The following is a 22,316-nucleotide window of genomic DNA, read 5'->3' as shown; positions in this document are numbered from 1 at the left end:
TACTTTAGATAAGATGTTGAATTGAATAGAACTACTCACATGGAAAATTAGGACATATTCAACTATTCATAGATCTAGGGGTTTAAAATTCAGTCTTCTGCATCAATAAAACACAAGTTTAAAGTGCACATTATAGAACTTGCACATTATGGAGAAAGATTTTAGGTAGTAATGATATTCCTGAGATTTAGAATTTCCAGAAAATAAATTTAAAAGTATATTCATATAAACCAAAATACTTGAATTCATACTCAAACCTGTTTTTCTATGCTGTCTAACATGAGGAAGCAAGAGTACTTAAAGGAATCAAAAATGCAGTATAAATATGAGAAGTGGGGTTTTCTTCAAAAAAGAAGAACATTTTGTGTTGCTAGCAAGACAGTTTATAAGTCTTTTAAATTAGTGTAAATATTTTAAAATGTGACTCTATAAAAATTTGTTATGAGAGAAAGGTAGATAATTTTTAAGAGACTGCTATAAAGAGCAACATTATGGAAAGGATGTTGAAAATAATATAAGAAAGCAACATTAAATGGAATTTAATTCATTACATTTTTGTAGTTAATATTTATAAGGCTGTTTTCACTAATAACATTTTATGTTTCAGAGTTTGAAAAGACTGGCATAGAAATACATCATATTGTTATCACATACACTATTACGCCTCATAATCGTATTCTAGCTTTTCTAGTAGGATGCTTGAGATGCATGAATTTACAGAGGGTATTCATATAAAATTCCAGAGGACATTCAGGTTAATCTTGGAAAGCTTATTAATTTCAAATATAACTCTTGAGTTCGAGAAGGCACAGAATCTAAGATGTGTAGTTGAATAAGAATTCATCTGATGTTATTATAAAGTGATTAATCTACTATTTGTTCTATTTAATACAAAACATGTATTTAATACATTATATTTTCAGGTTGTGTGGTAGTATGGACTTTGGCTGGTAAACTAATTCAAGAAAATACTATTACAATAATCTAAGGCTATCTACTGCCCAGACACATTCAGAATTTATTAGGTAGCCATGCATCTTATAGTCTGCGCTTATTGATACTTGGCAAGAACATTCTGGATGACTGTTTTTATATGTGCACAAATGAAATACCTAGGAATGCAGGAACAGTCTGATGCCCTGAATGCATCAGATTCACTGTGTTTGGAGAGTAAGGGAAATTTGTGCATCAGGACTGTGTTTTCTTTGCTTGTGCAGATTAGTGTCACACGTTAATAGATCCCTTGGAGTCCTACTTTGGTTTACAGTAGGTTGAGTAGAAAGAAAGGGAGTCCTAAAAATAATGCTATTTTCCTTGAAAGAGATAATCAACAAATTTGTCTGAGCATTTCTTTATGTAAGGACTTATTTAGAATTTTATTCTGGAAGAATTTATTATTTATACTTATAGCCATATAAAATAAAGGATATAGTAAGCAAATGTTAAGTACATTACCTGAAGATGCTTTAAATAAATCTTTTTCAAAAACTTTACTTGAATTATCGTGAAATGAGTCATTGAAAGAAGTAGCTCTCAATTTGTACCTTTGGATTTTAAGAAAAAATCACTACTCATGTGAAAAGGCAACTAAACTCAAATTAGCTGATGGATTTAGATAAACCACTGGCCTCTGCATGATCATGTTAGGATATATAAGCTTTATTCACCTGTAAGAGCTAATTCTCATGATGGGACTCTCAAAGCAAAGGCATGGCTGTAGTTCATTTTTAATGCTTCTCCTGAATGAAGGAAAAGCCTATACTTGACACGGATGCAGCAAAGATCTTTACGGTAGAGGTAGGTATTAGCTCTACATTCTACACTACTAAAATATAATTTCAAGAAGGAAAAAAAACAACTTTGCAAAACGAATATCTGTCTCGAGATGTCAGAAACTGTCTTCAGTGACACTGTTTTACACTGAAGATAACCCTTGCTTTGTCTGAGCCATTCTCAAAGAATCTGAATTATGTACTTAATTTTAAACCATGAATCAATCATTAATGGATGGGTTTGTAGCAGAATGCCAGCAGTGGAACTTGGTATTCTCTGTATGTTTTGTAATCTCTTACTCTGGGATATGGATTAATATTGAGAGTTTTTGGTTCTGAAGCCAGAGACCTGTGAGTCTTCCATGGCTGTTAGCCAAGGCGGCTGTTTACTGAAGAAATTAGTTTTGCTACTGCTTTAGCATCTGAAAGTTTTCTCTTGCTCTATAATTACTCAGTACTCAGCTGTAGAAAGTCAGTCTATAAGGCATGCCAGATTATTACGTAGGTGCCCAGATTGGTATGCTGGGATAGAGACACCCAGGTGGCCTCTGCTTTTATCATTGGGTGTCTCTTGGCATTCCAGTGTATTTTGCTAATGATCCTATATTCAGAAATGCAACTGGAAAAATAATGATTTGAATTCTCCAGCTTTTGTATCACTTGTTTAGAAGAGAATCAAAATTCTATAACCAAGAACAGCCAAAAAGGGGTATCTAGACAGGAATCCTACTGCATTTAAACAATGTATTAGAAAAATGAAACAAACATTATTGAGAAAAAGGTACAGTATTCCACTGAATTTCTCAAATGATTGCTTGCAGTGTCCAGTGCACACTTTCCTTCTCTGTGATCTGCAGTATTATAATATTAACTCTTTGGTATGCATCAGCTATTTCATTTGTTTAGCTTCTGAAGTCACACAGTGTTGGTCAAGGTTCTGTGGAGCTTGTCTATGGAATTTTTTTATAGCTTTATGGAAACTTAATATAGTCTGAGTTGACCTTTTAGCATGGTCTTTTGAATATGTCAGGTATTTATAAAACAGGAAAACCAGCAATTTATCAGTGTTCAGTAGCTGACCTTCATTGCAGTTGAAAAAAAAAAAAAAATTTCTACAAGTATTGTTAAGATGATATGCTAGAACAGATGAAATTTTCTTCTGACCTGATCTGTTATGACATGTCTATAGGCAAAATGCGTTCCAAGTAATTGCTGTGGATGGGGTTTGCAGTGGAATAATTCAGTGTCTATCGGCTGAAGACTGTATTGACTGGCTACAAGCAATAGCAAGTAACATTTCCAACCTCACAAAGCACAATGTAAGTATGGATCCAAGTAAGCCAGAAGGTTTCCCAATCATATTTGATTATAACTGTCATAAAAGCCTAATGGGTTCACACACAGAATTATCTGCATATAAACAATGCTTGAGGCTGTATGAGAGAAGTCAACTCAAGTTTGTCATCAAATCAGACTTTGTGAGAAATCATTGAATGGGAAAATATTCTCCCCTACAGTCATATAGTTCACTTCATCGCTATCAGAGTTATTTGCTTCTTAGCAATACCAGCTAGCATTAGAAACAAAGACCAGACACACAGGAGAGCACCAGGTGTGATGGGTAAGCACATATAAAAGTAAAAAATTCTGTACTTTCTTGATAGTTTGAGAAAGCACATCTATATAAAGACTGGTATAATCAGATCTGAATTAGATATTAGGTCTGTTTAGGTATCATCTAACACCAGGAGAATGGCAAGGTGTTTCTGTGGTATAGATACAGATGTTTATTATCAGCAAAGGTTAAATACATTTATGCTTCATGCACTGTACTTTTATGATCTGATCTTGTTGGATAGATATCTGTTTTTATTGAAGCAAGAATAAATGTTATGCAAAAGTTTTGCCAAACTACTAGTAAGTTTGATTGAAAGGTCTTCTGGACCTCTCTAGAATGTATTTTGCATTTGATATATGACATGTAGTTTTTCTTGTAGAAGTCTATGTGATACCTTTTCTGGTTTCCCTCAAAAAATACAGAACACATGGGTAACTCCATTATTTTGAATTGAGTTATAACAAGGAAGCCCTTGAGGATATAATTTATATTCTCTCAGATTTCCTTAAATCTGCTTTAGTGTCCCAGACCTGCCTCCGAATTTGCTTTTATTTCAAATACAGGGAATACATTGCAAGAAGTTGTATTTCTTCGAGATTTATATTCAAGATGCAAAATTATGTTCCATCTGGCAGCAATATGTAAAAGTCATTGTATTATAAAAACGTGACAGACATGAATTCATCTACCATCTGCAAGCTTCCACGCAATACAAGCCAACTTTATGGCTATTTATTCATCCTTACAATGCTGTTGCTGTATAGAACCTTTCTTGTCTCACTAGGTATCCTGACAAATGAGAGTGCTGATTTTTTCTCTTGCCATCTTTAGTTCAGACTATTAGTGATTCTTGCTGCCTGAAGTACTGTATCTGTTTACTTGTAACAATAGATAGATGCACCTAAATTTTGTCTGATACTGCTTTATGTAGCTCTGATGAGAGTATAATTATGGTTGCTTAGTGTAACTTATTTTGGTAATGCACTGGTTTTATATGATATATTTTCAGTGTTTTAAAAATGAGTACAGTTTATAATTCTACACTAGTTTCCATAAAATCCAGAAACAAGGTATCTGATGTTTTAAAAGATAGAAATAGTAAATTATACAACTAGTATGCCAATCTTTGTATTTATTTTATCCCAAAGACATCCTGTAAAGTAACTGTGAGAGTTAGGGCTTATGACAATTGTCCATGAATGTATTTTTAGAACTGTCCTAATTGTTCATAGCCTATATGAATTTATGGAAACCAGTGAGGCTGCCTTCTCTGTAATATACTTTTCTTTTAAATTGTCAGTTGCCAGAAAGAATTAGTTATTTGACAGCATATGTGATAAGTGAATATAAGAAACATTAGAAACACAGAGGGGAAAAAACCCAAACTGTTGCTCGGAACAATGATTAGATGTGATTAGAGGTCCCTATATTTTCTTTCTTTACAAGATGGTTATTGACATATACATACTGTTGATGTTAGCATTTTTCCTCTGAGAGAGGCATTTACTCACAGTCATTCTCCTTTACTGTGGCATCCAGTACCAAAGAAACAAAGAGGATATAGGACTTTATTTGAACTTTTGGACAAATTGACTGATTTTTAGTTTCAGCTAAGTTTCTACTTCTGTCTAGGGGTTATGGAAAATAATTTGTTTCATTTAAATACCATGTAGCTCATAGAAATGTTAACTTACATGCGCTTTCTCACATCTATCTTTTGAAAAAGAAGGAAGCAGATGAAATCAAGAAAGACTATAAAACCTAAATTGTTTCTGAAAGCATTTCTTTATGTCTTCATGTCTTAAATCAGAGTGTCCAAAGACTGATCCTTATGATTTACTTTCGACATCTATTTTATGATGAGATTAATTCCCTCAGGACATGTCTATCTTTCCTTTGACTGGTAAGGGACCCTAGGGTGGTGAATTCAGACTTCAGTACTGAAGCAGATATGTATATCCTGTCACTGGTGTCTTTGAGGGGCCAGAAAGGGTTTCTCTGAATAAATCTGCCAAAGAAATGCCTGGATATTTTGACAAAAAGCATACTCGTCTCAACCAGAAAATCTGAATTATTTTACTTTTTCACACACAAGCTGGATGAAAAAAATCATCTGATGGTTCAAACCCCACAAATGTTTATGGGAAGAACATGGCTTTCCTTCCCTGTGTTCCCATATATATCTTGCAGTTGTGAAATGTGAGTCCCTGGCTCCAAAATCTCATGTTTAAGTCTATAGTTCAATTAAATTTTTATAATGATAATGTCAAAATCTCTTCTGTCATGATCTAATATGTCCACATCTGACACAAAGGTGGTGTGACTCAATTGCAGAATCATCTTTGCAGGCAGTACCTACCAAAAAGCAAGAAGATAACAAAAAGGCAGGAGTAGAAACAAGAGCAAAATGTTTTGACATCCTTATGTTTGAAAGGCAGTGTAGATAACTGAATGTACATAACAGAGGCTGGAAGATGGTGTCTGTAGGCAAACACATTTTACCTGCAGTGGTTAGACTACCAATCATTGTACAGTGTGAGATAAAATTTGTATTATTATGCAACAAGATAGTTACAGTTTTAATGCAGAGATACAGAAAATTATATTCTATTACAGAAGAGATTTAAAAAAAAATCAGTATGCTAACTAATCTAGTTGATTTCATTTCAAACTTTCATTGAAAGAGAGACTTCAGGTATGCACTTTGTATTCAATAAATTAGAACCAGTATCTTCCATTGTTTGTAGAACACTGAGAATGATACCTCTAATTTTCATTTCTTTAGCTCCCTGGAAACCATGGAAAGATTACATATAAGGTGAAACACATCCCTTTAAAATTACAAAATATGAATTGACTTGTATGTTGGTATGCAACCGAAATGCAAACTATATAAATGCATTGTTGAAAGTGAATTAATATCACATTATAATTGATGATGTGATGAATCAATAAAGACCATCCATTTCTGAAGATGGGTTCCTCTCCAACTTGATCCACTTGAGCTGCATCTGTGTTAAAAATTCATCAGTATTAGCATAGCCTCAAAAAACATATTGGTTATCCCAAGCACAAAGGCAGACTGGGTGGAGAATGGAATGAGAGCAGCCCTGAGGAGAAGGACTTGGGTGTGTTGATGGACGAAAAGCTCAACATGACCCAGCAACGTGCACCTGCAGCCCAGAAAGCCAACCACATCCTGGGCTGCATCAAAAGAAGTGTGACCAGCAGATCAAGGGAGGTGATTCTGCCCCTCTACTCTGCTGTTGTGAGACGCCAGCTGGAGTACTGTGTCCAGCTCTGGGGTCCCTGGTACAAGAAAGACATGGAGCTGTTGGAGTGAGTCCAGAGGAGGGCCATGGAGATGATCAGAGGGCTCGAGCACCTCCCCTGTGAAGACAGGCTGAGAGAGTTGGGATTGTTCAGCCTGGAGAAGGCTGTGGGGAGACCTTATAGCAGCCTTCCAGTACCTGAAGGGGGCCTACAGGAAAGCTGGTGGGGGACTGTTTACAAGGGCATGGAGTGATGGGACAAGGGGTAATGGCCTTAAGCCAAAGGAGGGTAGATTTAGATTGGACATAAGGAAGACATTTTTCACAGTGAGGGTGGTGGTGAGGCAGGAACAGGTTGCCCAGAGAAGCTGTGGATGCCCCCTCCCTGGAAGTGTTCAAGGCCAGGTTGGATGGGGCTTTGGGCAACCTGGTCTAGTGGAGGGTGTCCCTGCCCATGGCAGCGGGGTTGGAACTAGATGATCTCTGAGGTCCCTTCCAACCCAAACCATTCTATGATTCTATGTTATATTAAACCCAAAGTTTAGTCTAAGCAATCGTGAAACTGAAGTTCATGTGCTGAAACTTGAATACATTAAATTGAACCTAGACTTTGGAATTCTAATTGCTCTGTGAATTGATGAAGTAGAAAAGGGTTCTGTAGTAATTAATACTGACTTATATTCTTTACCATCTATTTTGTTAAAGAATTTTATGATGACAGTATCCAATAGGTCACGTAACTTTTTAAAAAAAACTATGGAAGAGTCTAAGAAAGCACTCCAAAATCATGTGGTCTGTAAAGATCCAGCTGTTGCCAATACATCCCTAATTGGTGCAATTTTCAAGGGACTCAAAGGCAAATTTTTTTTATGACTTTAGCAGTGATGAGGTTTTACCACCAAGGTTTTCAAACTTGGTTCAACTGAAAATTATTTGAGTGCCACAATATTCTATTCAAATACTGCCAAAATAAATAAATAAATAAAAATAAAGAAAAAAAAAAAGAGAAAAAACAAAGAAAAAAATTACTGAAGCTTTAGGTCTTCCTAACAAAAGAATAATAAAAAATAGATTGCAGTTAACATCTTCTAGGATATAGCTTAATAGAATCTTTGGGGATTTATCCTCCCAACTATTTGTCACTCCTGCCCATTGCTTTCTCTGTGGCAGATTTTTATGTAATGCATGCAGTGATACTTTCCCTTTCCTCTTCCATCATTTCCTTGGGAGACACTGCAGCAATTGCGCATTTATGCTTCTTACCTTGAAGCTAGCACTTGACAGAGAAGAAACAACATGAACTTCACCAGACAGAAATGACAGGCAACTGAGGCAAGGTTGCTAAGCAGGAGGTGACAAAAAGTTAGTTTTAAATTTATCTTGAGAATGCCCATTTTGCATCTTGCAAGATTTAGTTCACAATAACTTTGCTTTATTACATCATGGTACATTTTCTGGGTAAAATAACATGTAACTGTGAAATTAATGAGACACACATATGTTGATGGTGGAAGCATGGCAGCAGCGTGTAAGCAGTAGGATTAAGAGGTCTACAAACTGAGTATGAGTTTGGCACAATGTATGTGTTTTCCTGAACTTAAGCCTTTATTTTGAACACAGTTCAAAAGTTCAGTTGAAATCATGGCTTTAATCATACACTTAAAATGTAATGCTTAGTGAAAGAAACTACTACTAAAAGGACAAATATATTTGTCCTCACTTTGACTGGAGAAAAGAGAACAATAATACCTTATCTTTACAATGCTGAAGTTTGGGTAAATGTTCAGGAATTCTGTAAGTCACTAGGTAGAGGAAAAAAGTATAAAATGGGAGGGAATAAAAAAAATAGAATAATACGATCTGTTCCACTTGTGGGAAGAATAAAATATCACGGGGCTACATTCAGTGTTTGGTAAGTTATTGAAATAAATTAGTAGTACATGTCTCATTTTTCTGGTGGATGCTGCCACAGTGGAATGTTATATTACATGAATAAATCCATGTCACTTATATGAAGTGAACAGATTTCACATTTCAATTTTGTAGTTGAAATACCATGGCAGACCATCAGGATACTCTGATGTTAGTCATTTCAGAGTTTTCAGGGATTTTATGCTCTGAGATTCCCTGTAAATTGTGTATTACAATAATATTTAACTTTTTGTTGGTTACTAAGCTATGCAGGTTTGGAGCAAATCCAAAAAGATCAACATGAGTATCAAACCTTATGTAGTAGTGTCGTGGTTTAGCCCCAGCCGGCCAGCCGAGCACCACGCAGCCACTCGCTCACTCCCCCCCCCCTCCGCCCCAGTGGGATGGGGAGGAGAATGGGAAGGAAAAGGCAAGACCTGGTGGGTTGGTATAAGGACAGTTTACTGGGATAGCAAAGGGAGAAGGGAAGACAAAACAGAACAAAACAAAACAGTACTTAACAGAGTATACGAAACTGGTAATACACAATGCAGTTTCTCACCCAAGGACCGTACAACTCAGACCGCACGCTCAGACCTGTCCCGAAACCGGACTGTCCCCAAGCCACGTGTCCTGGAGCTGCTACCCCCCTCCCCGGCTAGCTCCCCTTTTATGCTGAGCATGATGTCATATGGTATGGAATACCCCCTTTGGCTAGTTTGGGTCACCTGTCCTGTCTGTGTCCCCTCCCAACTCCTTGTGCACCCCCAGCCATCCCGCTGGCAGGGCGGTGTGAGAAGCAGAAAAGGCCTTGGCTCTGTGTAAGCACTGCTCAACAACAACAGGTCCATATAACAAAAACATCTCTATATTATCAACGCTGTTTCCAGCACAAATCCAAAACATAGCCCCCATACTAGCTACTGTGAAGAAAATGAACCCTCTCAGCTGAAACCAGGACAAGTAGTATATTCTATGGTAGAGCAAAAGACAACTACTGTCTATAATTTAGAAGTTGAAAACCTTGTAAAATCAAGACCGAAACAACAGAAGGGGTTTTTTTTGTTTGGTTGTTTGGGGTTTTTTATATATGATTTACTTTTCCCAAGACAAAACTACTCAGATAAATTGGGCATTATCAAATCAATGTATGTTCAACTGGTTTTTAAGCAGTATTAGGCATCCAGGTGTTTACAGAGCTCTGACACTTCAATATTTTTGTTCTGCATCCCATTCTAGACCTTGTAAAGGGAAGCCTATAGAGGTAGTCATTTCAATACTGATATTTAGGTCTCTGTAGGAACATTTAAAACTCAAAACCAGGTACGCTTGTAACATACTGCTGCCATTTTTCCCCCTATATATGGTTCTCTTAAGGCACATGGAGCTAATTGAGTAAATGTAGTCAATGCAGCATCAGAATTACATGAATCAAATCTCTCCTATTTTTCCTTCCTTTTTTAACATGGGATGTTACCAGTCTGATATTTAAAAACACATCTGTTTCTCTGTCACTGTTATCAAGTGTTACATATGGCCTTGTCTCATATTTACCTACATTTGGGGCAATTTGCTGCATGTCTTATTTTACTAACTTGTTGCCTGTACCTTATTGACTGAAGAACAGTGGGATATTTTATATCCTCTTGGGTGTACTGATTTGATTTAGCTACAAAGAAAAGTTAAATCTTGCCAAACAGTATTGCTGTTGCTCCAGTGTATTTTGGCTGCACTTATAATATACCTTGAGTTTAAAGGACGATGTCTAGCATGTGAAAGATCAAGAAAATAGTGCAAGAAAAGAATATTTCTTTGAGAAATATTTCTTCCAGAGTAGTCACCTTATCTGGGAAACTTATAGCAAGAAACTTCTGTCTTCATCATTGGAACATTTGTTATGACACATTCTGATTATGGTGACAGCACTCATCATAAAAACATGCAGTATTGCAGTCTTGATTTGGAATACACATTATAAACTTCAATTAGTTATGATAGCTTTTCAAATGAAATAAAATTGTCTTTCTGTACCAAACTTCTCCCAAATGTTAAATCTCTTAATGCTATTTTTAATAATATCTTTCCAGTTTTGCTGTACATAGTATCACAAGTCGTACAGCGGTCAGTAATGTCTAATAAAAATATTCTCATCTGTATTAATATACATTACCACTCTGCAGCTCTAAGATACAATTTAAGAGAAACAATGTCCTTAGAGACAAGAAAATTGAAAGCACTTCTTCTTAAATATTCTTCAAACAGAAGAACCACAATTTACCTGTTAAATGTTAGCCTTTAAAAAAGAAAGACACATTATTGCAGAGAATGTCTTTGCTGTTTTATATATGATGCTGTCACACAGCAACGAATCTGTGCACTGTAACGGATTCATCCAATTTTGTCTGGAGTCAAATTAATTTGTAGCCTTGTACTAGTATTTAAATAAAAGCAAAACATCAGAATATTCAACGCGTTCCTTAATCTGTGAAGGATTTATATTAAGCCCTGAGACTCTTCCTTCATTCCATTATTATTGAAGGCTTAAGTTGACACGCTATAATAAAGGCTATAATCTATTTAGTTACAAGACACTTTGGAGGGATGTCATACTTGCTCTCAACATCCCACCCTGGTGAAAGATAGCAAGTAACCTGTAATTTAAAAAAAACCTCTAAAAAACCCAAGCAACTCTTTATTGATTTAAAGCAACAAACAAAAGATGACAAGAATAAAGGAAGTAGGAGCTGTCTGAATGAGAATGCAGGTAAGCCGCTTGTGTTTTTTGCAGGGAGGTAGCACATGGAAGAAGAAAGTACTTATTATAAGTTGGCCTTTCCTGCCAAAATGCCAAGCTGCCCTTTCAGTAGCAGTTGAAGACTTCCAGCTACTTTAACCTAGTTTTTGTTGTGCAGTAAACTGTTCAATATTCCACAATTGGTTTATTTTAAGCAAGAGTGTGTTGAAAGTGGCTGTTGAATCACAAACTGCTGTTGATAAAAAGGCAACTGGGAGGCTAGGCAGTAATAACCTTTCCTTTTGTATCCCTCCTCTTTGCTGTCTTAAAAAAAAACCCAAACGTGAATATCATTATTTGTATTTTAAAGCAAGGTTAGCTTGTTTTCACATCCCTTTCCTCTTATTCACTTTTAAAATATATTTCTAAAAGGTAGTTACATCAAAAGTTTTTCCTTTCTTCCATAACCAATTAGAAAAAAAAAAGAATTAAAAGAAATTGAAATGCATTCAAAATGCCATGAAACACCTCAGGGAATACATTATTAGTAGGCTAATGTGTTGAAAGCACTTTCTCCATTTGGTTGTCTTGCTTCATAAAGTGCCATAGACATCCAGCGCATTCAAGCAATGCACAGCTTATATTCGCCTGAGGAAGAGAATGGACTTGGAGGAAGAGGCAGAGGGGCTGTGGATAAGACAGGAATTTCAGTCATTCTGGAACAGTTTCAAGAGGTCGGGGCAAACAAGCCCAGCTGTTGGGGAAATGGCAAAACAACAAATGACCACTAGGCAGAATGTGCTGCAGAGGAAATGAGCCCCAAATCCTTTGGACTTGCCATTTCTCTGCCAGCAAAAGGTGTTATGTGACAAGTTTCTTATCTCCTAAAAATATCTTGCTTAGTTTTAAGCAGGCAGTGGCAGGCATCTGTGGGGAAAGTCTGAGAAGTCTGAAATTATAGCCGTGCTGGTCACCTGCGTGGGCATCAACATGATTGCAGGGTTGTTTTGGTGGGGGTTTTTTCCACAAGGTTGTTTATTTCAGAAAATGAGGCAATTGCATACAAAACTTACTTCAAAGACTATCATTGAGGTCATGAAATCAAGCTTGAAAAATTAAGAATGAAGCATCTTGTTTCATTCTCATTTTCCAATGCGCGGTACTTTGTGACTTACTGCACTACAGAATATCCTTTGGAGATTTTACCTTTTTGAGCTGTTTGTAATGACCATATGAGAGGTTTCTGCTTTTTTCCTTTTTTTAGTCATTTCAGTGTTTTGGTTTTCTTTTTATTCTACAGGCTGAAAAAAGGTATTTTCCTAGTTGTACCAATCAGGAACTGTAGTACAGTGAAATGAAGGAAAATTTTCTTTACTGCATTTATGGAATCACTTGAGACAACTTTGGTCTAAAATAAACCTGACTTAGAAAGTAACATAAAGTACTGCTCCCATTGACTTCTTGGCAATTGCCTGATTTTCCACCCTTTCTGATAGTGTTTCAGGTTAGGAATCCCATAACAGTTATTGCTCATGAATGACAATATTTAGTTTAAATAGTTTTCTTGAATTAATTTATGAACTTTCTGGCAAAGAGTGGATAAATATAGATTCGTTGGGGAATGTAGCTGCCTTAAACATGAAGAGCTTTTTGCTTTTCTGGATTTGTCCTGATTATTTAATGCAAATAACTTTGAACTTTGCTAATAAGTGAAGCAGAAGTCCCAAAGATGCAGTGTTCTTCATAGAATCCTGAATTTCATCAGGGTTATTTCACCCTGGGGAAAGAACAGTATGAGATCATAAAATTAAACCCTATCATTAAGACTAAGAGAAAAAAAAAGAAGTAAACTGCTTTAATCTTCTACATGTGTGTGTATATATGTACATATACATACAAATATGTACACAGAGAATAAGATTTAATAGGTGTTAAATGTTAAGAAGGAAAAATATTATACATCTATAAAAATATATAAAACAGGTTTTTGTTCCTTCATGTCTTTCTGAAATCAATTCTGCAATCCTTTGCTATATGGAATGATGTCTCAGAACGTATTAATCACAGATATTTGATAGATATTAGAATGACTATACATTTTTATATTTGATGCAGATAACCAGTTCTTTATTCCACAATTCTGGTTTTTAATGAGCTAATTATCAGTTATGCCTGGGTAGCCTGTCAAAAGAGCACTTTATGACTAAAGTGTACATACTGGGTTGCTAAATTCTATTTTGATATGAGATCTCCTGTGATAAGAAAGGTAGTCACTAATTTTTAGATACAGAGAATGAGCAAATCGTAAAATACTTCTGGAAAGGAGGCAACTGGGTAGTTAAAGAATGCCTGTTCATCTCACCTGTGACTACTTAATGGTTCAGTATCATAAAATACAACATAAAATGCAACCGAGGAAGGACTTGATGCCCATTAATCCTTGCACTTACTTTTAGCTATATTAGCAGAATGATGATGTAAGGTCAATGCAGATACACAATTTAGCTCGTTAACATGATAAATTCCAGTTTTATTCATGAGACTACTTTTTGAATGTCATAAGACAAACTTTATTTCCATTTCAAATTACTGATAGGTATTCTGCTACTCCTCCAGTGTCATGCACTGAAACCACATAGAAGATCAGTAAAAAGTATTTTTGTAGCCCATTGTTCAATAACACACTGACCATTTAAATAACAGGATAAAGTGATTTTTTTTCTTTAGATCAGATTGTTCAGAGGTAGATTTGAATATGTGCAAATAATCTATGTAGAGGTGATTTATTTGCATGTTTCATAGGTTTCCTGTTTGTACAGAAAAGAAGTCTTAATAAAAAAGCAGATTAAAATAGTATATGTTCAGATTCCAAAAATGTTTATAAGTCTATCGGTGAATGACTTATGACAGCTTTCTCCAGGGAAGAATCTGTTACCTGCCTAGCGGAAAATATTGTTTTCATTGTGTTTATTTCCTAGGGTAATTTTGTAAGGTAGTAAAAAGGATGAAAAACTTCCTACGGTGTGTCAACATGCTGTGGCTTCTCACATAATTCAGCCGATTTAACATTGTCAAAGGAGTTTTAGCAGTTCTTCTTTTCTGGTATCCGATTGCCCAGGAACTAGATGTCTCTTTTTGTACTTACTTTTTTGTAAAGACATAGGAATTCAATCTATTTTAGCTAAATTAAGCGATCTCATAGAAATGTTAGGTGTTTTTCCCTGAGAAGGCAAGATCCTCTCCACCTACACTCCCTATATACTCAATGGATAGAAGAAAATGTCTTTAAGACTTGAAGAAAATGAACCAGTCCTCCTAACTTAGGCACTTACTTCTATCCCATTAACTATATTAAGAATGCAGACATCTCCAGAGGGTAATTAAATCTCCTTGAATTAAGTATGTGCCTCTCCCACTTGTAACAGGAAGTGGCAAGAGGGAACTTTAGCGTAACAGCCCACAGGTAGGAAGAGTCACCCTGATGTAAGAGACAGGAGCTCTGGTGCTATTCAGCCTGCAGGGCTGGTGCCATCTGTCTCACCCCTGGCCAAAGGATGCCTGGAGGCAGAGCAAGGCTGAGGCTCTGCTCCCCCTTCCACAGAGTGTTCTCTGCTGTCCATTGAGCCAGATGGAAAATTCATGCCAATGCTGGTTAGCAGGAGGCAGGGCTCTCATCCAGGCTATCCGGTAGGATTCATCCAGTAAGAGTACTGAGTAAGTGCAGCAGACACATATTTATCTCCTGCAGCCTGAGTACTGTATGTCCCATATCATGGGTGGGTGCTCTGGTATTACCTGCCATGACCAAATTGAACATAGAATCATAGAATCATGGAATGGTTTGGGTTGGAAGGGACCTTAAAGATCATCTAGTTCCAACCCCCCTGCTGTGGGCAGGGACACCCTCCACTAGACCACCCATCCAACCTGGCCTTGAACACTTCCAGGGATGGGGCCTCCACAGCTTCTCTGGGCAACCTGTTCCAGTGCCTCACCACTCTAACAGCAAAGAATTTCTTTCTAACATCTAATCTAAATCGACCCTCCTTCAGCTTAAACCCATTACCCCTTGTCCTGTCACTACACTCCCTGATAAACAGTCCCTCACCATCTTTCCTGTAGGCCCCCTTCAGGTACTGGAAAGCTGCAATTAGATCTCCCTGGAGCCTTCTTTTCTCCAGCCCAACTCCCTCAGCCTGTCCTCATAGGAGAGGTGCTCCAGCCTCTGATCAGCTTCGTGGCCTACCTCTGGACTCGCTCCAACAGCTCCATGTCTCCCCTGTACTGGGGCCCCCAGAGCTGGATGCAGTACTCCAGGTGGGGTCTCACAAGAGCGGAGTAGAGGGGCAGAATCACCTCCCTTGACCTGCTGGTCACACCTCTTTTGATGCAGCCCAGGACACGGTTGGCTTTCTGGGCTGCAAGTGCACACTGCCTGCTCATGTTGAGCTTCTCATCAATCAATACCCCCAAGTCCTTCTCCTCAGGGCTGCTCTCAATCCATTCCTCGCCCAGCCTATAGTCGTGCTTGGGATTGCACTGACCCACGTGTGGGACCTTGCACTTGGCCTTGTTGGACTTCATGCGGTTTGCACGGGCCCGCCTCTACAGCCTGTCAAAGTCCCTCTGGATGGCATCCCTTCCCTCCAGCGTGTCGACCACACCACACAGCTTGGTGTCGTCAGCAAATTGCTGAGGGTGCACTCGATCCCACTGTCCATGTTGCCGACAAAGATGTTGAACAGTGCCGGTCCCAGTACTGACCCCTGAGGAACACCACTTGTCACTGTTCTCCAGCAGTGTGTCCAACATAGACACTTCACTCCTTATACTACTGGGTAGCTTTTACTTTTGCAGATTTTTTAACCCAGCTCGGTTCACTATCTCATAAACAGTGCAATCCCCCAAACAGTTGTTTTAGCACAATTAAAAGGCTGGGAACATAGGGTGGATATACAAGCAGGAAGAGAAAAGTCAACACAAGCTTCTGCAGCCAAGTGTGCCATGAGAGAGAAAGATCAGCAAAACCAGGCCTCAGATAGATGTCTTCTGAGCAACTGGGTATTTTCTATATTTGTGAATTTTTTAGACAGATAAACCTTCATTACCCTTTTCCCTTCTTCTACCTGCTTAGATCTTCCTTTGCAATGCACAAAAGTTTTAAAACTAACAATAATGTCTCTCAGGTTTTGAGAACAAATTAAAATCCATGCTTCTTGAGATGCTCTCACATCATAGGAGGTGTTCTCCACCATTTTCGAGTGCTGCGGCTTCTTAATTTGTGTGATAATATTACTACAAAACTAGCCCACATCACTTTGGAGAAGGCAGGTTGATGTAAAATGTTTTTTCTGTATGATCAACAGACTCGGTCATTGCTGAATAAAGGGTATAAATGAAAATATTTGATGTTTTCCTTTTCCTGTTTGTCTTCCCATTCACTGTGGCTGCTGCTTTACCTTCCCAAGTGTAGATGTACCTGGGAAAAGTCATAGCATTATTATCGTATAAGGAAAATACAAGTTTTACTGGACATTTGTAGATATGTATTTGCTTAATATTTCTTCACTGGAATACCAACCTACAGTTGCTGTGTAGATTTAGAAGAACTAGCATCCATTGTGTTGCTTTATTATTCTATTCAGAAAGAAGAAAATATTCCTTTTCTCATATGTGCATTATGGGAAGGATAAACTGAGGGTTCCCACTCATGGAAGAGGAGGGAGGTAATTAAAACATTATGGAAGCAAACTGATCAAATAGTCTAAACTCGCTCTAGAAGGGAGAATAAATGAAAAGTTTAATCCTACAAACCTTTAGTAAGGTTGATTTTATTGGAAAATGTCCATGGATTTGTGAGTATCATTTTAATCAGAACCTTTCACGAAGAAAGGTACTGCCAAAGAGACAAAAGAAACTGATATTCAGACACTTGTTTTACCGTTTCAGATTCCCTTTTTGCCATCCTAATGTTATTAGTTACTTCCATGAAGTATTCTGAGCTGTCACAAAGATTTTTCTCCTCTAAGTTTTCCTGAGATACTCCAGATGTCTGAAAAGAAACTCTTGAAGTTTATTATTGTAAGAGGAGTCACGGAAATGCAAATGAAAATATGAAGCAAATCTTGAAGGACATTAACTTTATAATTACTGAATATTATGCAAGTGAGCAATGACTACATAGATTTTTGGGCTTTCAGCAGTGAGCAGTGTCATTCAACTCTACATACTTTTATATGATGCACTTGCTAGAGGCAGTGAATATATTATTTTACTACTTGTTTTGTTCTTTGCCAGGCACAAAAACACAGGCTGCTCATAAACTTATATTTTAATATTCTGTGCATCCTATTTAAATTTTTGCCTCATTTTGTTTCAGTAGCAATATTGATTTTAAAGGTTAGGTTTTTTAAAACATAAATAGGGTGTTTCACAAGAAGCAATATGTCCTTAGACTGACACAACCCCTATGGAGTTGTGGAGCTAAACATTCTTTTTCAGTTTGTCTTTAAATAATCGATAAATTATAGTCTGTATGCATGTTTAACATCAGAATTTTTGCACCAGATTAGCATAAATGGATCTTGATATTGCTGTATAAACATAATCTATAAATTTTAAAATACTGTAGCAAACAAAATTCTAAAAGGCTCTTCACGAGCAGTTTTAAACAGATAATTTTTAAAATTATTTGCCTAACAAGATAGTATAACTCTCCTGACTATTTAGCAAAGTATGCCTGCACCTTAATTAAGCTAGCTACTCTTGCTGCAGCAGTATGGAGATTAGCACATTTATTTACCAAACAGTAACCATAAATAGCATTTTCATCTCAAAATGTAATGAGCAGAAGTCAGGAAAATATAGTATGTAATTTGAATAAAAAAAGAATAATCCCTAGATTTAGATACGAACTAGAACTCTCTGAAGTTTGCTGATGGTTCTACCAGTAAATTAAGTTGCCATTTACATAGCTGGATAGGTTGCAGACCAAACCTAGCTTAAAGCAATTATAGCTGTCTGACCTCTGTTTAGTCTTCTGATCCAAACCCCACTTAGCATTACCTTTGTAAATTCATGGAACAAATCACAACAAGTCACAGCTTATGCATTTTATGGTTACTTTTTTTTTTAACCCTAAAGACAGACTCACAGAAACTTCCCACTTGCTCCTGGTTATAATACCATTCATTCTTTACAATGGAGTGACTTCAGAAGGCAGTTTGCATCTTGTCCAAGTCATCAGCAAATAATAAAAAAATCAACTGGCCGCATTACTGGTCTGTGTAGCTCCACTGGCCATGTTGTTTTTATCTGATCAGAACTACAGCTCAGGGGCATGGGTTTTTGTTTTGTATTTGAAAAGACAAGAAACCTTTAGCTCCAGAAACCTTTCAGCTTAAAAAAAATCGTACATTTTTGCATAATGGTGTCTTTTATCCCAAGCAGTAGAGGACAAGATAAGTTAATACTAAAAATGGGATTATTTTCAACAGCACCACTCTTTTTAACAGTCTGTCATCAGTGTCTTAGCAGTTCTTGATATTGTTTGTCTCTGTTGTTCTGTTTACTACTATATTTTCAGTAGTAATAGAGCACAGGGGAGTTTACCAGTACAGTGTTACCAGTACTGAAGAACTTTTTTTACATTTTCATATATGCATATTTGTATAATCAAAAATCAATAGATAGTCATATTTTCTGTAAGATCCATACTCTAGTAGTCTACTGGAAAGAAGAGAAAGTGTAAGAAGGAACATGGCTAAATGATGAACTCTTCATTAACCTCAAACAAAGGAAAGACAGCAGAGTGGAATTTGTTACTAACAGTGGGCTTAGGAAGTATCGCATGAGTATGTAAAACCAGAAAGGTGGTAGGACTGGATGTGATTTCCTCAGCTGGGAAGCAGTAAGGGTGAAAAGAAGGAGTTTTGCCATACACCAGTGATAACAGAGAGGCCAAGTTGGTTCACTGCATATTGGAAAGAAACTTATTGGTAGACGATAACAAGAAAGTCAGAGTACTGAATGCTCTTTTGGATCAGAATTTACCGAAGGGGTCAGTTGTAAACAGATGATTGTCACCATTTATAAGTGTGACGCAATCTTGAATAATGTCAGAACATGTTAGAAAACAGTCAAGAGGACTAGTTATACATTAATGAGGAGTTTTAAATATACACATTCTCTATAATTCCAACTGTGTGCTAATTACATTACTCATAAACTACAAAAGATTGAACTTCTGGTCTAAATCCATTTGCTGAGTACAGAAATTTTCTAGATGAAATAAACAATTTTAAAGTAGAAATGATAAACTTTGTGTGGCTTAGAACACCCAATGAATATGGTTTCAGGGTAAAAACTGTCTTTATATAGCTATGACTTAATTTCATTACTATATTTTTCAGTCATGACCAGTTCAAAATTAAATCTTTTGCAAACCATATCACCTAATTACTACTAAGAAAAGTTAGCACTCATAGTGAAAGAGTAATTCTATATTTGATATAGGATTTGCAGCCTTCATTCATTTTTGGGATTTTTTTTCTTCTTGGGCTTTGAGCTTATGATCTCACAGCAGCCTATGCTTTATGAATATGCATGATATTATTCAGATATTTAATTGCTTTGTTTAGTTCTAAATTCTCCAAATAACACACCATTCTGATATATATTACTGTTTTAAGTGTTATTATAATAATGTAAGTTTATACAGCTAGTTCCCACATTGTGACAATATATAACAGTGTAACCACATATCATTCATTATACATCTTCTGTTTTGGCTGCAGCTTGACATATGCATTTCACTTGTAAATTACAGCTTTTGTGTTCTTCTACTCATGCGCTGTCTTCATGGTTCATTATATCTTTGATGAATAATGTGTTTCCTGATTTTTCTTTTAACTATAGTGCTGTAGCAATTCTGTGAGCATGCGTGTGCAATGCCTTTTTCTTTCAGGAAAGATAATGCCCATGATTGATAACAAAAACTTCACTAATAACTAGAGAAGGCATTATGTAAAAATAAATCATTTGTTTAATTTATTCAGATAATTTAAATGTCATAAGGATGATTCTTCCTTTGATATTGTTTTTTATTGTTGAAACTTAGAGAACTGGACACATGTTGATATCTGGAAAAGATGAAATGCTATTATTTGCATTTATTAACTTATGACATCATGTTTTCCTTTGGACTATGAGAACTATTGATATAACAAAAATCTATATTTTTGACTAAACAATCTCTTTTACTGTTGAAATGCAATTAGTGAGTTGCTGTTCTGAAATCTGTTGACACAGATGCACTTTCAATAAAAGATCTTTAAAGTGTTTCTTGAACTTTAGATACCATCTGACAACTCTCACTCATGCAGAAATATGTCATTTTAAATGGATTTGAAATTTGTTTTACTTTTTTTTCTCTGTTGAAAAATGATTTTCAAAGATGATATTTAGCCTAGTACAATGCAGTGAAATTCAATAAAAGTTCATAGTTTTCTCATAGGCAAGTCTGAAATGCACATTAAAGCAAAAGTAATCTTTAAATTTACTTGTAGTATCCTCAGTGCTTGTCTTAGTCATTCTTAATGCCAAGAAATTGGCAATTCATGAGAGGTTTCAGAAAATTCTGTTAATTCTTACTTATTCAAAACTTTCCTGTTTAAGAATTACAAGGTCATATCCAAGGCATGAAAAATATACCATCTACTATTACTATGTCAATTTAACATTATTGTCGCCAAAATTGAAATAGTCCTCAAACGTAGTTCAGTATTTAACACACTTCTTAAAAAAAAAAAAAAAAAGTCTAAGCTTGAAAATTAATCAGTTTCAGCAAATAATTATACCCTACCCTTTTTGGTACTTTGACGTATTCTGCCCCTTGGCCTGCCTTTCAGCCGTGGTTCCACAGATACATGCTTTTTACGCTTGTATATGACCATATTGCTCCGTATTTGAGCATTCCTTTTCATAAATACCAGAAGATACTTGAGAAAATCCATATTTATAAGGACTTTTGCTTAGTATTTTATAATAAATTCTTAGCTATGAGGTGAAATTAGAGATAAGTAAAAGGAACTGCATTCTCTAGAAGGGAACTAAATTCAAGACTTTTCAAGCTAATGGCTCAGTAGCTTAAGAGAAAGAAAGTTAAGGAGAGTCTGGTCTTGCCTACTTATGGTAGTGCAGAAGCTTTATTGCAAAAGGGTTTCTCATTGAAAACAGCTCAGAATATAACTGAATACAGTGCTAGAGTGAGTATGTGATTAATCCGAGTGCAGAGTACATTGTGTGTAGGGAGGAGGGACCAGAAGTATTTTACAAAATATAAGGACGTGACCTTTAAACATAAAAGTACTACAAAGTACTTTTGTAGTGTTTCAAGTGAAATTTAAAACTATTACTTATACAGATGAATGGTGAGCTTTCAGCAGAAACAAGTACTGAAAAACTAAGTTTTTTATACCTATCTCACAGTGACATATGAAAATATTTAATTTTTTATTTTTAGTATCAGCTTTAGCAATTTTATTAATACCTAGTTCATTACCATGTGAACCTAATGTCTCAGAAGCTATTTCATATTATGTCAACCAAATTATTTAAGTAATGTAATACCAGGTGATTTTTTTTAGCTTGCTCACAAGCAGTTTGTTATCTGGTGCTGTCAGCCAAATTGTCTCATAAATATTGCTGTTCTTCCTGAGAGCTCCAAGAGAATAAAAGTGTGTAATTCTTTTAGACAAAAAAAGTGAAATGTGACACAACACAACAAAGACTAGGCGTTCCTATAATTTTATTTTTAATCCGCTCAAATTAAACAAACTTGGGTTGGTGATGGGGTGGTGGAAGATATAATACTTGTAAAGACTACAGGAAGCTTCTTTAGCTTCGTTGCCTCAGGTAAAGGTGTTTGTCTATGCCGCTGGCAACTGGCCAATTTATTGAACTTTGCCAGCAGGAGTTCATTTAGACTGATATGCTATGGTATAAGTAGT

The 22,316-nt window shown here is 36.3% G+C and overlaps 1 protein-coding gene across 8 annotated transcripts in view; it reads left to right on the top strand.

Annotated features, from left to right (window-relative positions):
- The window catches only part of SNTG1 (syntrophin gamma 1), a 367,033-nt gene that overhangs the window by 253,553 nt on the left and 91,164 nt on the right, over positions 1-22,316 (top strand). For all 8 annotated transcript variants that reach the window (XM_054817571.1, XM_054817569.1, XM_054817568.1 and 5 more), the window contains one exon: positions 2,962-3,091. In XM_054817571.1, coding sequence (XP_054673546.1) covers positions 2,962-3,091 — 130 coding nt within the window. The remainder of the gene's footprint in view (positions 1-2,961; positions 3,092-22,316) is intronic.

Source organism: Grus americana, chromosome 2, assembly GCF_028858705.1.
Source record: "Grus americana isolate bGruAme1 chromosome 2, bGruAme1.mat, whole genome shotgun sequence".
Classification (NCBI taxonomy): Eukaryota; Metazoa; Chordata; class Aves; order Gruiformes; family Gruidae; genus Grus; species Grus americana.
Note: the sequence above shows the minus strand (reverse complement) of the source record. Positions and strands in the feature narration are given on the sequence as shown.